This window comes from Physeter macrocephalus, chromosome 20 (genome assembly GCF_002837175.3).
Source record: "Physeter macrocephalus isolate SW-GA chromosome 20, ASM283717v5, whole genome shotgun sequence".
In the NCBI taxonomy this organism is placed as follows: Eukaryota; Metazoa; Chordata; class Mammalia; order Artiodactyla; family Physeteridae; genus Physeter; species Physeter macrocephalus.
Window position 1 is genome coordinate 87,620,606 of NC_041233.1, and position 14,873 is coordinate 87,635,478.

General features: G+C 49.7%; 1 protein-coding gene across 4 annotated transcripts in view; it reads left to right on the forward strand.

Moving 5' to 3' along the window:
• Positions 1 to 14,873, forward strand: part of ANK1 (ankyrin 1) — a 100,205-nt gene that overhangs the window by 14,891 nt on the left and 70,441 nt on the right. For all 4 annotated transcript variants that reach the window (XM_028482127.2, XM_055080976.1, XM_055080974.1 and 1 more), the window contains exon 3: positions 11,412 to 11,510. In XM_028482127.2, the coding sequence (XP_028337928.2) occupies positions 11,412 to 11,510 (99 nt within the window). The remainder of the gene's footprint in view (positions 1 to 11,411; positions 11,511 to 14,873) is intronic.

Sequence of the window (14,873 nt, forward strand, 5' to 3'; positions counted from 1 at the left end):
CCAACTCACACAGAAAGCCTCTCGATACATGGTATACCATACGATCACATGGTAACATTAAGCCTTCTGGAAATGTGCTGTTTGTTGCAGCGGTGGAATAGTGAAGAAGCAAGGGGAAGGGTGTGTGATTGCAGCCCCCATGTGGAAGAGTGGTGGTCCGGGGTGTGCAGGTGTACAAGGGGAACACTAGAGGCCCCAGCGCCTGGTTCCAGGGACTCTTCTGGAGCTCCGGTTCCTGCTAGAAAATGTACTAGTGAAAAAGACAGAACCTGAAAACCTCCTTCCCCTGATTTATTTTAAATAGGTAAATTACTTCTGCATCAAACCTCCTTCCCCTGAATTATTTTAAATAGGTAAATTACTTCTGCATCGCGGCAGAAATGAGCTATTTGGTGTTCATCTTGCTAATTACAGTGGCTAATTTATAGTTTGAAAGGAAGTTGATTGCTTGACGTGAATCAGAGTGACCCACGGTGTTTTAAGAATCACAGATTTCAGTTCTCTGGTGTCTCTGCTTCCCCAAGCCCTTCCAGGCACGGCCGCTTTGAAGGCTCACATCACCCCTGTGGAGTGGATAGAGCAGGTGCTTGATAAGTGAGGTCGGTGAAGAGGCAAAGAGTCTTCCTGAGCTGGAGCCGGGGCCTCCCAACCCCTAGCCTGGCCTCTGTGCACCGAACCCCACGGACGGGCTGACTGCTTTTATTTTCATTTCCCTTCCCTCTGGGTGAAGGGAGAGTTAACTGACTGCTTCAGGTATATAAAGATGTCCACTTGTAGCATGCAGCAACAACGGGGACATCTCTGGGATCCGAGGGACTAGAAAGGGTGATAGCATCGTCAGGAAGGATCTGGAACATATGACAAGGAAAGCACACCCTCCAAAGTCCACTTTATGGTTTGACTGCTGTGAATTTACAACGTGAAGGCTAGATGTGGCATTCTTAGTCTCAAGAGGCTAAGAAGAAAGATAGCTCTGTGTGTGTGTCAGGTTGCATGTGTGTGAATTCAGTTCCGTCAACTCTTAGGGAACACACAGTGTGTGCCAGGCCCGTTTTTGTCATTTGTGACAACCACGTCCCTGAGTGTGTTTTGAGATTTTTCATTTAACAACAGAACGAATGCAGGGTAGCTGTTGAAAAATTCTCACTTTACAGAAATACAGCAAGTCAGTCTTCTGTAAGTCTCCCCTTCTGCTCCCGCTCCCCCCAAATCACTGTGAACCGTTCGGCATGAGTCTTGTCGTATGTGTTTCTGCATCTCTATGTGCAAAAACATATGTTTTTTTTTATTGCAGTAAAATTGCTTTACAATGTTGTGTTAGTTTCTGCTGTACAGTGAAGCGACTCAGCTCTATGTATACCTATATCCTCTCCCTCTTGTACCTCCCTCCCATCCCCATCCCCCATGTTCCCCCCGCCCCAGGAGGTCACAGAGCACCGAGCTGATCTCCCTGTGCTCTACAGCAGGTTCCCACTAGCCATCTATTTTACACATAGTAGGGTGTTTATGTCAAAGCTCATCTCCCAATTCGTCCCACCCTCCCCTGTCTTAGCTGTTTTCTGAGAGTGCGTACACTGATTCTGGAATTGTGGAATTAAGAGAAGCAGGCCTGTCATTTTGAAGATTCACAGGCTGAGGCCTGGCAGGTGAAGTGACATGTCTAGACATCAGGAGGATAGTTTAGAGGCCCTCGTCCCGTGTGCGTTGTTCTTGCCTCTAAACCCCACTGCCCTGCTTCTGAAGAGCTGGTTCGTTTTCTCCTGTGAAAGGAATGCTGAGATCTTGGACGTGGACACTCTTTCTAGTGCATAGGAGATATTCTTAGCTGCTGAGCTGAATTTTAGAGTCCCGTTGTCTCATTAACCTGAGCTCACACTTTCCTCTGTGTCCCCAAGGGCCTCCAGCCCCTGCGGCCGCTGGGCTGCTGAGCCCAAGGAGGCTGCCCAGGTGTGTACGGAGAGGAGAGGGAAGGGGACTGGGTCGAGGCATCTCCTCCTGGAGCTCCCAAAGAGGTGTGGGTTTCTGGTTTTTTCTTTCTTTCTTTTTTTTTTCTTAAGATAATGAAAGCATTCGAGTGTTTTTCTCCTTGTGAATATCCAGTAACCTCTAAATGATAAGCGCTGCCTGGGTAAGGAGGTAGACTTCGATTGTAATAAAGCAGAACAGGGGCACGCGCGGAGCTGCCCCTGTGCCTTTCCCTCTGACTGTGCACCTTCCTCTCAGTTTCTGAGCTTCTTTTACCTTCCCCGGCCCTGGACCGGAGACAGGATGGCAAAGGAGACGAGGGGTGATTTCCCGCCAGGGTGACAGCAATCGCTTCAGCTCTTTCTGGCTTCCGATGTGTTAGATCCAGGGTCATATATTTTTAGGAGACCTTTCCCACCAAGCGGTCTCCAGGGAGCCACGCGATAGCCGGGTCAGGAGGAGGCTGCGGTGAGGTGTGCGGGGCCCTGCCCTGCCCGCCTGTCAGCTGGTTCCCACGTGGGGCTTTGGCTACTCTCCGGGGTTTCCAGCCTAGAATGGTCTTCTCAACTCCGGTAAAGGTCGCCCCTCGCGGGGCCTGTAAAATAGGAGGGATGTGTGTGCTCAGCCTCTCACTCTGGCTTTGATCCTTAACACGCGCGGGAACCCCAACGGGCTGCCCATCCTCTCCCGCCAGAGCCAGAGCCCAGAGTAACGCAGAGCTCTGCGTCCGCTTCTCTGACAACCTCTTCTACCCCTCCCACACGGCTCCTTCCTACCCCCCACTTTCCTTTTTAAAATTGTAACATTTCAAACCTATAGAAAATTTGCAAGAACCGTGCAAAGAATCCCTACGTCTCCCTCACCCAGATTCTCTGCGACCTTTCCTCTCTATTCATCTGTAATATGTACTACAGATGATGTAATTCCCCATCACCCCTAAACAGCCGATGAGTACCACCCAGAAGTCAGGACACTTTCCCACATGACACAGAGTCTCTCCAGGAGCACCCTCTGGGATCACTTGTCATGGCTTATCGGCCTCCTTCAACCTGGAATGCTTCCTCAGTCTTGGCCCGTTTCTCCTCTTTTTGACCATCTTCCGTTCTGTAGTTTGAACCTCAGCTGTGTCTGCTGATGTTTCCTGGTGACCAGGCTGAGGCAGTGCATTCTTAGCAGGATCCCGTAGAAATCATGCTCTCTTTCCACTCCAGGGATGTTAACCTTGATCACCTGCTGAAGTTGGTGTCTGCCAAGTTTTTCTACTGTGAAATCATCCATTTTCCCCTTTGTAGTTGATCAGTATTTTCTTGGGGAGGGATGTTCCGATATAACGCCAGTATCCTGTTCCTCCTCAAACTCCCAGCCACCATTCCTGGTGTACACTGACGACCTCTGCCTGCATCACTACCGCTATGGTGGTCCAAGGAGTGATTCTCCATCTCCATCACTTCTTCTACGTTTATTAGCTGGCGTTCCACTGAAGGATGAGCTTTCCCTTCTCCCTCACAGATTTTTTTTTTCATTATTTATTTATAATGAGTCTCTTCAGACTCATGGGTTCCTGTTTTATTTGATGGGTTGTAATCTGATACTCTCATGACTTATTTTGATGTTCAGATCTAAGCCGGGCCATTGGGAGCCCTTTCAATAAGCGGGCTTCTGTGTTACGTGACGTGTTTGCATCATTCTTGATCTCCTTACTTTCTGGCATAAGTTATCCCAAGCGGCATTTTGCACTTGCCCTGCCCCAGCCCTGGATCAGCCACTTTTCCAAGACCCCCTGTCTCCTTTTAGTGGAAGCTGGTATGTAGACACCAAAATCTGATCACTTGGTGTGCCCACCGCTGCTGCTTGTCATGTGTGTACACACATCTGTAACTGTTTCTACATCTATCTGTGTATGTGTATTTTTAAAAACCCATGAGAGCAGGCCAATACTTGTAATCCTGGTCCAAGACCTCAGGGTTCTTCCTAGCCTTTCCTCTTTCCAGGTTTTAAATTCCTTCAGACAGTGAGAAATCTGACTTCCACGGATTCGCATCATCCTTAACAGGTCTGTTTATTCGCTCGATGTGCCGACCTCCCAAGCACTCCAGAGCGGCCCCCTCCTCCCTCTCAAATGCCTCTGCAGGGCACCCCTCCGGTTCACTGTCCTCCTTCCTCAGATGCCGGCATCTTCCAGCTGGGAGGTGAGGAAGAGAAGGGAAGATGGAAAAACCCCTGTTCCCTTTTGATTTCATTTCTGTTTGGGCTGAAAATTTAATGCAGGCAATTTGAGGAGCGGACCCAAGATTTCTACTGTTGTAGCAATTTCTTTGCCAGCAGCTTAATTCATGCCCTCATCTCGTTGAGCCCAGAGTGACAGTCACTCCATCTTTCCTTTCCCATCACCTCTTGTTGCTCATCGTCCCCTCTGTCTTTGGTTTCCATGGTCTCTGCCTTTCCTTCTTCCCTCACTCTTTCTCTCTTTCTCATCAATTTCAGGATTCGGAGTAGGGGTGGCAACCATTTCAGTCCTTTTCTCTCTCCATAGCCCTGTTTAGATTCTTATTTCCTACTCTGTTTCAGGGCTGCAGACCTGGAAATGTGTAATGTCAGTGATCGTGCCCCACAAATAAGACCCAATAATAAAGCAAAGTTAGAGGTCACAAATGTACAGGTGGGTTGTTATTCGGGGAATTAAGCTTCTGTAACGTAGAGTATAATACTTATCTTCCCTGGACAGGTATAACAAGCTAATAGAGGATCTGGACTGGATGGGAAAGTAGCATATAAACTATAAGACCTAGGTGCATGATCCTCTATGTATACATCCTTGTCCTTTATGGGCGAGACCTTCACTCCTGGCTGACTGCCTGGGTCAAGTGGGTGTGGCGTGAAGGCAAGTTACCTAGAAACTCCTCCCCCGCTGCATCTTGTTCCCCTCTGGGGCCCTCGGCTTCTTGGCCTTCTCTGCCACTGCTCTGGCTTATACTTCCAGGACTCCACTCCTTTCCTTCCCTATCGAAGCCTCCCCTGCCCAAGGCTCCATAGCCTCTGATAATAGGGCAGCCAGTTAATCTGCTAAGCAGAGCCAATAACAGGGTTGTAGGTGCTTATGAATAAAAAAGCCATGCTTCCCAGCTGCTACAGGAGCACACACTGCTTAGCTCGAAGAAAGGGCGTAGGGGCTGGAATCATAAGGTTCAGGGGCTGTGGGGTGGCAGGGGCAGGTGGGCAGGAGGGTCCTCAGGACACAGCCTGAGGCTGCTCCAGGGCCAGCTGTGTGTGTGCGCGAAATCACCGGGTGTGAGAAAAGGAGTGGAACGGAGCGTGTCCACACGAGAACGCCAGCAGCAGCCTCGGAGGTATTCCTGGAGTTTTCGAAGAGGCAGTGGATCTCCGGACACCAGGGCCTCTCGGTTTGAAATCGTCCTCTGCTCTGGACAGGATGAGAGTTTAATTTCCTGTGACACATCTACTGGATTTGTACATTGAGAAATCAGTTAGTGTAATTGGGGCAATCAGAGATGTGAAATAGAGGGGTCATTTACTGAGAACAAATGTCTGGAATTGTCTATTTTGCCAGTGGAATTTCTCACAGTTGGTACAAGAAAATACTCCAAATTAAATCATTCAGGCTGAATGAGACTTTATTTTTCTTCTTCTTCTTCTTAAAAACGTCAAAAGAAACACAGCCTGGCTGAGATCTCCTCCCCTCCCATCAGACAGACCGCTGCTCGGAAGGATCCTCTAGGTTGACGTTTTACCTGAAAAAAACAAAGGCAGATGAGAAACTCCAGGTGTGCGTGTCTGGCATGAATATTTTTGCCCAAAAGATCCTTAAATGGTTGTCTGCCGTGTTAAGACCATGTGGGACGAGATCCTATGGGACCAGGTGGCCTCAGAGGCTCAGGATAGGGAGTTTCTAGGATGTAAAAAGCTTCGAAGAACATTGCTCCCACCCTAACAGAGAGAGAGAAAAGCTTGGATAATCTACAGAATTACAATTTTCCCTGAACCCATCAGAGGGCTGAGGCCACAAGGCAATGGACTTGTAGCTGAATTCCAAAAAGGGATGAGCCCTCCGAGGAGAGGGCCACCATTTCAGCTTTGGCAGATGCAGGAGAGAAAAGCAGTTGCCATACAAGCCAAAGTCTTAACAGACTCTTGCAGGCCAGTGTGGCTTGAGTGTGTCTGGAACCCCAGGCCTCCACCAGGTGCTCCTGAGAAATAGTGGGGTAAATCAGGAGACCAGAGGACACCCATGGGCAGCACAGGAGAGCAGGTGGTGCCTGTGACTGTGGGGTTGGGGCGTGGCCCCAGACTCTTCCCTTGTGTGAAGCCAAAACAGACCCTCTCCCCTTCAGACCTCAGGCAAAATCCCTTCTCCAGAGGGGGAGAAGTGGCAAACTCTCCCTGCCCCTGGGGAGGGTAGGAAAACTTCCAGCCCCAGGACATAGGCAGAGACCCAGCGCTGCTTCAGGAAAGGGGGAGGCACAACCCCTGTACTCCTAGGGAGGGCAGGAAGCCATTTGGGGCCAATAACTAACTGCCTTATACCAATAAAAAGCAGAGGTCTGCTACCACTGGGGGAGGAGCAAGGGAATCTCACTCAACACAAAGTATAGAGGCAAGGCAGGTTTTGCTGCTGCAGAGAAGAGGGGGAAAATGATGAAAAAAAAATCCCACCTTTGAGGTCCAGGAGCAAAGCCTGCTTAAGACTGAAGCTGGAGCAGGACCAAAGAGAAGCTCTGCTCCTACCTTGTAACAAGGAAGAGCGTAGGACTGCTGGGAGGGGGCAAGAGCGTGGAGAAAGACCCCGATTGAGGCACAGGCACGTAAGGTTGGCTGGAAGCTGAGCGGCAATCAGGAACACAGAGCAACCCTCTGGCACCTTAGCTCCTACTCTGAGCTCCGGGTGACAGCAACCTACCTCTGGAATCATCTGACGGCTGTGTACACCAGTGGAAACAACAAAACCCAGACGCAGGTCAACTCCTGACTAGATTGACTCAGCCGCCATCCCCAGCCCTGTGCTAACAGCTTCACAGAAGCAGAGGCATGTCCATTTCATGCCACAAATTATTTCAGTCTCTACTGCTCTTCTATATATAGTGTCTGGCATTCGATTAAAAATTACAATACACACAGTAAGAAAAAAACAGCAACAAAGAATTGTCAATAGACAAAGCAATCAACAGAACCAGACTTAGAGATGACCTGGATATTGGAACTATCAGATGGACTTTGAAATAACTATGCTTAATATGTTAAAGGATCTAGTAGGAAAAGTGGACACCATTCATAGACAGACAGGGGATTTCAGCAGAGAGATGGCAACTGTAAGAAAGAGCCCAATGAAATGCTAGAAATTTTTAAAAACTTTCATGGCAATGAGGAATTTCTTCAACAGGCTCAAGAGTAGACTGGACACAGCTGAGGAAAGGATCAAAGAACTTGAAGATATGTCGGTAGAAATGATCAAAATTGAAACAAAAAATAGAAAAAGAGTGATGAAAGAAAAACAGAAAAGAGCAGTCAAGGGCTGTGGAACAAAATCAGTTAGTCTAACACGCGCATAACTGGAGACCCAGAAGCAGGTGTCTTCGGGAAGAAGAATTTGGCAAGCTGGCATTTTCCTGAGAAAAGCGTGTGGTTAAAAAAATGCCCACAAGTAGCTACTGCTTTGCTCCCTAGCTTCTAATTTAGCTGAAGAAGTTCCTCTAATATCCCTCCACCTCCTTCTTGTTTATCTTCTACACCCAGTTATTTGGGGGAAGAAATATGTGATTTCTCCCCGTAATCCCCCTCAGTATTCTGTCTGCCATTCAGCGTGGAGTGGAGTGGCTGTCAAGTTAGCTGGACTAGCTGAAAAGGTGCGAGGAAGATTCAGCAGCCTGCCTTTTACTCTTAGCCAATAACTTAAACTTGATTTGACTCAAATACAACACACGGATCCTGATTTTAAAGAGGTGGTAGATTGCAGTTTGTCTCTGTCCATAGTTTTAGTTAAGAACAAGTAGCTCCCAGAATTCGTACCCCTCCCCTCTTCAGATTTGAGCAATAACAAGTCTGCTTAAAGAAAAAGAAACTATGAAATGTATTTATCCATGAAACACTCTTTTGAAATACTGGAAGTGGTCTTCTGCCTAGACCAGTTATGCCTCTAATAAGACAGTTGTACAAGCTCCTTTGGGTACATATGCCCTAAACTTGTTTTCAGGCTTTCAGCGACTTCAGCTGCTGGATGTGGCCATCCATCCATCTGCTGAGGCCAGTTGCTGGAGAAAACTTGCTGCAGTGGGTCTGGATGTTTGTACGTTCCTGGAATCCAGATGCTTCATGGAAGAAAGAGGAGGGCACTTGATGAGAATGGCTGAGAGCATAGTTTCTAAAATCCGAGCTCATGGGTTTAGAATTTAAACTCAGACATGTTTAAACTCACGTTGCCGTTGTTAATGGACTTGCACCCCTGGCTGTGTGCAGACTGCCCTGAAAAGCCCTCTTCGAAGCTTTCCTGACCCCTTAACCAAGCAGCTCCTTTCTCCTCTGTGCTACTTTCAGTCTTATACCTGCATTTGGGGCATTTTTCACATGATCTTGCATTTATTTTTATGCATCTCCCTTCTGTCCTAAACTGAGTTCTTCGAGGGTCAGGGTTTGTGTTTTAGGCATACTTAGCGTAGTGCCAGGCACAGAATAGCTTCTCAGTAAATGTTTGCTGAAGCGGATTAAGTGCGTGCTCGGCGTGAGGTGACTGTATTTGGGACAAGAGTTTGTCATAGCCGTGCCCCTGTGTGATTTTGCTCTGCACTAGATTCCTGGGTCTTCTTGCACACCCGGCATAGCTGTGCCACATGGCTTCTTCTGTGGCCCTGGTGAGGGTGCTGGATTCAGATCATCACAGTAATGGACTTGGAAGCAACTTAGTGTGACTATGTTGGAAACAAATCAAAAATAAAGGGAGAAAAATAAAGTCGTAAAGAAGAAAGAGATCTTTGAACCAGGATCCGAGGTGGAAGCTGAGTAAAACTATTAGAGACACAGATCTGTTGATATTTCGACGGTCCCTTGCCTTCTGCCAGAGTTCAGCTTTGGGAGGGGGGTATGTGACCCAGGGAGGGGAGCAGAGGGGCTTCCTAGGGACCAGGGCAGCGAGTAAAATCCTGGGGACCCCCTACAGCGGTCGTGACCAGACCCACGTGAATGGTTATGGTGACTGAGCAGTCCCTCTAAGCTGCCTGGTAATCACAAAGGGAACCCGTGCTTTCATCAGCTGATGAAAAGAAACATACTAGTTCCTCGGGTTAAAAAAAAACCCCAAACTCATTCTTCCTGGGGCATCCAGGTTGGTTCTATACGTGGCTGTGACCTAGAAAGGCTGTGTGACCTGAGCCAATCATTTGACTTCTCTGGGCCTTGGTTTCCTCAGCATTCAGGGTTCTCCAATAACCCTGTGGACGCCAGCATCCTCTGGGCAGACTGTGTGTCTAGAATCCCTGTGGATTGAGATCCTGACTCTGGCTCCGAAGAGCAGGGACAGCCACCCCTGGGGTGTTAGCAGCAAACATTAGTGTTTTCCTTGTAGACTGGCCACTTTCCCAGCTTTGAGGCGTTCGGGACCAACGATTGCTCCTGGAAAGTGACCGCAGCGCTGACCCCCCAGCAGCGCTGAAAGCCCCGCAGTCAGCACACGCATGCTCGAAGCCCCAGCCAAGTCCCCTGCAGTGAGCAGACTGTGACTCCCACAGCGGTATGCCCACCCCGGATTCCCACGTGACCACAGGGTGCCTGTGCTCAGCACCCAGAACCTTCCAGACAAGGCGCTGCTGGGTGTGAAGAGGGGATTGCAGATGGCACCGCTGGGGAAGGAGGGGCTCCCTCCGGTGCAGACCCTTTCCCCGGGGTAGAGTCAGGACGCAAAGCTGGAGAGAGTGCCTCCAGGCGCCCCCCCCCACCGCCCCCGAGCAGGTCACGTGACAAAGGCTTTTCTGCAAGTTTGTGTTTTGCAGAATGATTTGAGGGGAACTGGCTTCTGCCCCGAGCTCCTCCCCCTCCCTCAGATTCTTGCAGTCACAGACCTGCTGTCTTGCCTTCAACCACTTTCTCCCTTTCTGTTATCAAAACGGGCTCTGACCTAGCCTTTATCTGAGGAGCTCATTCACACTGGGGTGTGGATTATTCACACCGCTTTGGACCCTACATTTTCATGGTGTCCAGAATCTGCAAGAGGAAGAACTCTAACGGATATTTTCAGGCATCAGCAAGAGGAAATATTGCAGCGGGCTCTCTCATCCCCTCCACATACACCCACCCTGGCAAGGCTGGCTGTGCTGACGGGCAAAGATTTGGCCAACCGTACTCTGTGTGTTTGGGGCGCAGGGCGGGTCCGATCTAAATAGGAGGGAGGTAAAGTTCCCTTCAAGCCTACTCTGGGCTGTTCTCTGACACCCAAGGCACCTGTTGTATTTGCCCCGTCCAAGGCCCCCGACGTAAAGAGGGTCTTATACATGTTCCATTCTCCCATCATGAGGCACCTGTGTCGCGTTACGGCAGTAGTCACTCAGTACTTTCCAGTGCTGGTTTTAGCAAAGCAATAGGACTAATCTGTTAATGGGTTAATGCACCAGCACTCCCAGGCAGAATATTTGTGTTTTAATTGGAATCTCCTGAAAATGATGCCCTGATACAAAGGGAGAGTGGGAGTTTCAGGACCCCATGGTGGGGCTGCAGAGATATTTGAAGATGGGTGAGCCAGGGACCCCTCCATTCACACCATCAGGAACCAACCCCTCCATCTTGGTGATGAGGGTCTTTCTTATCAGCCAGAGCCCACAGTGGCCCTGGGGCACCCCCTGAAAGGGGACCTGGGAGAACAGAGTTGACCAGCAGAGGAGACAGGAAGGAGGAGACGGGAAGAGAGGAGATTGCTGGTGGGGAAGGAGGAGGGTAGAGATCACTGACTGATGAAAATCATTCTCTGTGTGGAGCCAAGATCTACTTCTCCATTGGAACTGAAAGCTAGTTCCATCGTCTAGTCAGTTATTTGTGTTCTGAGTAGCTCTCTTTGAAGGCAGCTTTTGCCAGAAAGTTTCAAGACATCTAAGTGCAAGGGTCAGAAGGGTCTGAAGCAGGAGGGGACCATTGAGGCTTGCGCTGGCTGCTTTCTTTAGAGCCAGGGCGGCTGGAACTTTAACTACCCACTGAGAGTTCTGCTTTTGTGGACTTGATGGTTGGCCCTGGAAAATGTTGGTTTGTTTTTTTTCCCCCCCAAAATTTTAACTGTCAGACAAACTTTGGTCACAGGCTGGCTCTGCCCTGTGCCTATGTCGACACCACTCGGGGTCTCCCCTTTGGGCCCTTTGCACGGCCCCTCGCGGTCAGGGACCTCGGTCCAGCCGTCTGGACCAGCAGGATGCACGGACCCTCTAACCCCACTGTCCCTGCCTCTCTGCTTTTCACAGAATGGGCTGAACGGCTTGCATCTGGCCTCTAAAGAAGGCCACGTGAAGATGGTTGTCGAACTTCTGCACAAAGAGATCATCCTGGAAACCACAACCAAGGTATGTCTCTTGGCGGGGGTGGGAGTTTTCCATCAAAATTCACATATTGTCCCAAACCCTAAAGACATAGAAACCAGCCCTTCATGACAGAAACCCAAGCCTGCTTCCGAACGTCTCTCGTCCTTCCAGTCACTTCCTAGTCCTGTGAGCCCCTGAAGTCACCTGGAAAACACAGGACCCCTTTTCTACGAGGATTCAGGGGGCCTTTATCCCGATCACTCGACTATAAATCTAAAAATAAAACCCTTTTCCCAGTGGCTTCATGCTTTCCCAAGCTAAGAGGTCCACAGGCAGGTGCCTTGGGTCCAAATCCTCGCTGAGATGTTTCATACTCTGTGACCTGAAGCAAGTTACTCAGCCAGTGAGAAGCCTCAGTTTACTCATCTTTAAAATGGAGATTATAATATGTAGTTGCAGGATTGGTATGAAAATCAAATGTGGTAGTGAATATATAATGCCTATATAGGAAGAAATCAATAAATATTGGTCACTGTGTCGTTCATGAGGGCTGTGGAAGAGTCCACATCCCTCTCATTCATCCTTCTCCAATGAGTCTTCCTTGGTCAGCCCCAAACCCATTTCCTCTCCTTACTGGGTCCCTTGAACAGTGAACAGTGTTCTCTTTACTCCAAACATTTGTGTGATGTCACACCTCTCACAGCAGGACGGTTCTCCCCAAAGCAGTAGATTATAAACACCAGTGACTTAAGTCCAGAAACTGCAGTCATGAAATTGATGCACCTACATGGTGCAAAATCACTTTCATTTCTTATGCATCTTATTTGTTTCCTAAGCAACAAGCAGCCAGCATTTAAAAACAAACAAAGTTAAACCAAAAAAAAAATCACCTCTGTGTACTGTGTCAAGTACTGTTTCCTCTTCTCCCCCTTCCTTTGTTACATCCCATGGTTTTCTTCCTGGGCTGGTCCCTGCAGCCTCTTATTTTCCATTTGCTGTTTATTCAGCGTGGTCTCACGCACAGCCCCGATATCAGTTCCGTGCAGCAAACGTTTTACCACCTCGCCAGCAGAGAACCAGAAGAGCAACAGGTAGAGAACAGATGTAATTTATGGTTATGAAGTGAACTACCAAAATATTAGGGAGGTAGACTCGTCTCTCGAGGTAAAATTCTGTAATTTTCATGTCATTTCCCAAAGGTGAAAAGATCTCACAGATGAAATAGACTGACTTGCTCTGTCTGAACGTGTACAGGGCATTTTTTTTTCTAACCCCATGACAAATACCAATTGTTTCCACCCGGCTTCTTCTGTGGATGAAAGGGATGTGGTTATTTCTCATCTCATGCTGTCAGCTGCCTGGCCGCAAGCATGGTGCCATCTGACCGGCTGTCGTGGCCAGAGTGGCTGTCCTCCCGCTGGCACCCCCACAAGAGCTGCAGAAACACTACGCTGCAGCACGTTGACTCTCTCCGAATTTCCCCCTTGGATCGGTATTCTGCAAGCGAACGCTTGGTGTGTCTCTGTTATTTATAGAAATTGTATAAGCCAGCGTGGTTTCTGAGGGCCCAACAGAGGGAGGAAAAAAAGGGTGAAGCTGAAACCGTGGGCAAAGCAAGAGTTACCACGGATTGGGGAATTGTAATGGGTCTCGCAAGCAGGAGAGAGATTAAAAAAAGAAGAGACTAAAAAGCCAAAACCAATATAGGTTCCTAAACTGCGCTTAGAAAATTTAAAAGCGTGAAACAAATGTATTCTTTGCCTCCCCCCGCACCCCCCTCCCCAGCCCGGGCACTCGCTCAGCACCCACTGCAGCCACCCTCCCTGCCGTGAGCTCTGGGACTCCCTGGAAATGGAGAAATTGGGTCTTTGTGGACCCAAATATAGCTAAGTAATTTTTCCTGCTTCTTTGAGGGCATGTTCCTTCATGCTGAGGGAGGGGCAGAAAAAACCCCATCTCCCTGTGACTCCGGACCCGAGGCTGGGGGTCTTCTTGAGCCTTGCGGCGCGTGCCTGTGTGTGTGTGTGGAGGGGGGGCATCCATTCCTCACCAGGGCTGCTCTCAGCCCAGGTTCTGAAGGTGTCATGGGCCGAGTCCCACGGCCAGGCCTCCACATCCCTCCCTGGCCAGCTTCCCTCCACGTGGGTTTATACGGGGTGAGTCCTGTCGTCGTGGGATTTCAGGCAGGAAGGGGCAGACGGAAAGAAATGTTCGAAATTCCCTTCTTGAGCTGGCCCGGTGCCTGACACACACGTGCTCAGCGTGTGGTGAATGGATGGATGGACACGGCACGCCTCCTCCTAGGTGGGGAGGCGCGGAGGTCTGAGTCCTGGTTTCTAGAGAAGGTTCTGGTGCCAGCAGCCCTGTTCCTCTTGGTGCAGCGAGTGAGTCGGACCCAGGTGCCAGGGTGTCTAAGTGGAGGCCCTTCGGACTTGGAAGAACACAAGATTACTTAGCATCTATATACTCATTTCTGGCACTTATTCTCTGATGCACATTTGAGGAAGAACCCTTTTGCTTATCAAATGGGACTTGAGGAGAAATCAGAAAGACCCATTTGGGAGGTAACGAGAGGAGCCTCCTGGCTGAAACAGGCCACGCTTTAGAGACAGAAACTTGAGCCCTGGGGCGCCGGGTGGCCCTGTGGTGCTCCTCAGACCCCCCGGGGGAGGCGCGTGGCTCCCAGTGGCCCGGCGGCCCCAGCGCACAGACTAGATTTGAAGTCCCTGTTTGGTGGGTTTCCTGAGACGCATTGGCAAGTGCTCCTGTAGTTTAGTTCAAAACTATATGCCGTCTGAACTGGAAAACGTGAGGTCGTGTGAGATCTGTGCTCCTTAAGTAGCAGAGGGACAGATGGGTCCAGCTGTGGTCCCTGTCTGACGGACGTTGCCAAGCGGGCCTGCCCCGCCCGCCCCTCCCGGAGCAGGGATGCCCGTGGGATCACGTCGGGGAGAGGGACTTGGGAGGGAGGCAGGAAGGAGCCTGGCAGGGAGCCGCATCCCGGGAACGGAAGCCACCTGCTGGACCTGAGCCCGCCCGTCCAGGAAGTGCCGTTCAGTGCCCAGGATGGATCCGGACAAGAAACCTCACACGTCCCCGCCGCCACCACCACCTTCAGAGCCCGCCTGGCGTCTTAGCCTCTGTTACCAGTTCTCAGCTTTTGAAAAGTTTACCTTAAAACAGCTGTGAATCTCATTTGTTTCTAGGGTGTCTTCTCTCCGGCCTTCCTCTCCTCTCTGACTTGGGTGAACGCTGACTCACTGTATTTTACCTACTCATATTCTTCCTTTGTGTTTCCCTCTGCCAGGTTCCATTCAGTTTATTTTTCCGCACTTCGTTTCATATTTTTCTTTTCTTCTACGTACATTATATCGTTCCTTTTGCTAACACCCCCCCCCCCCCCCC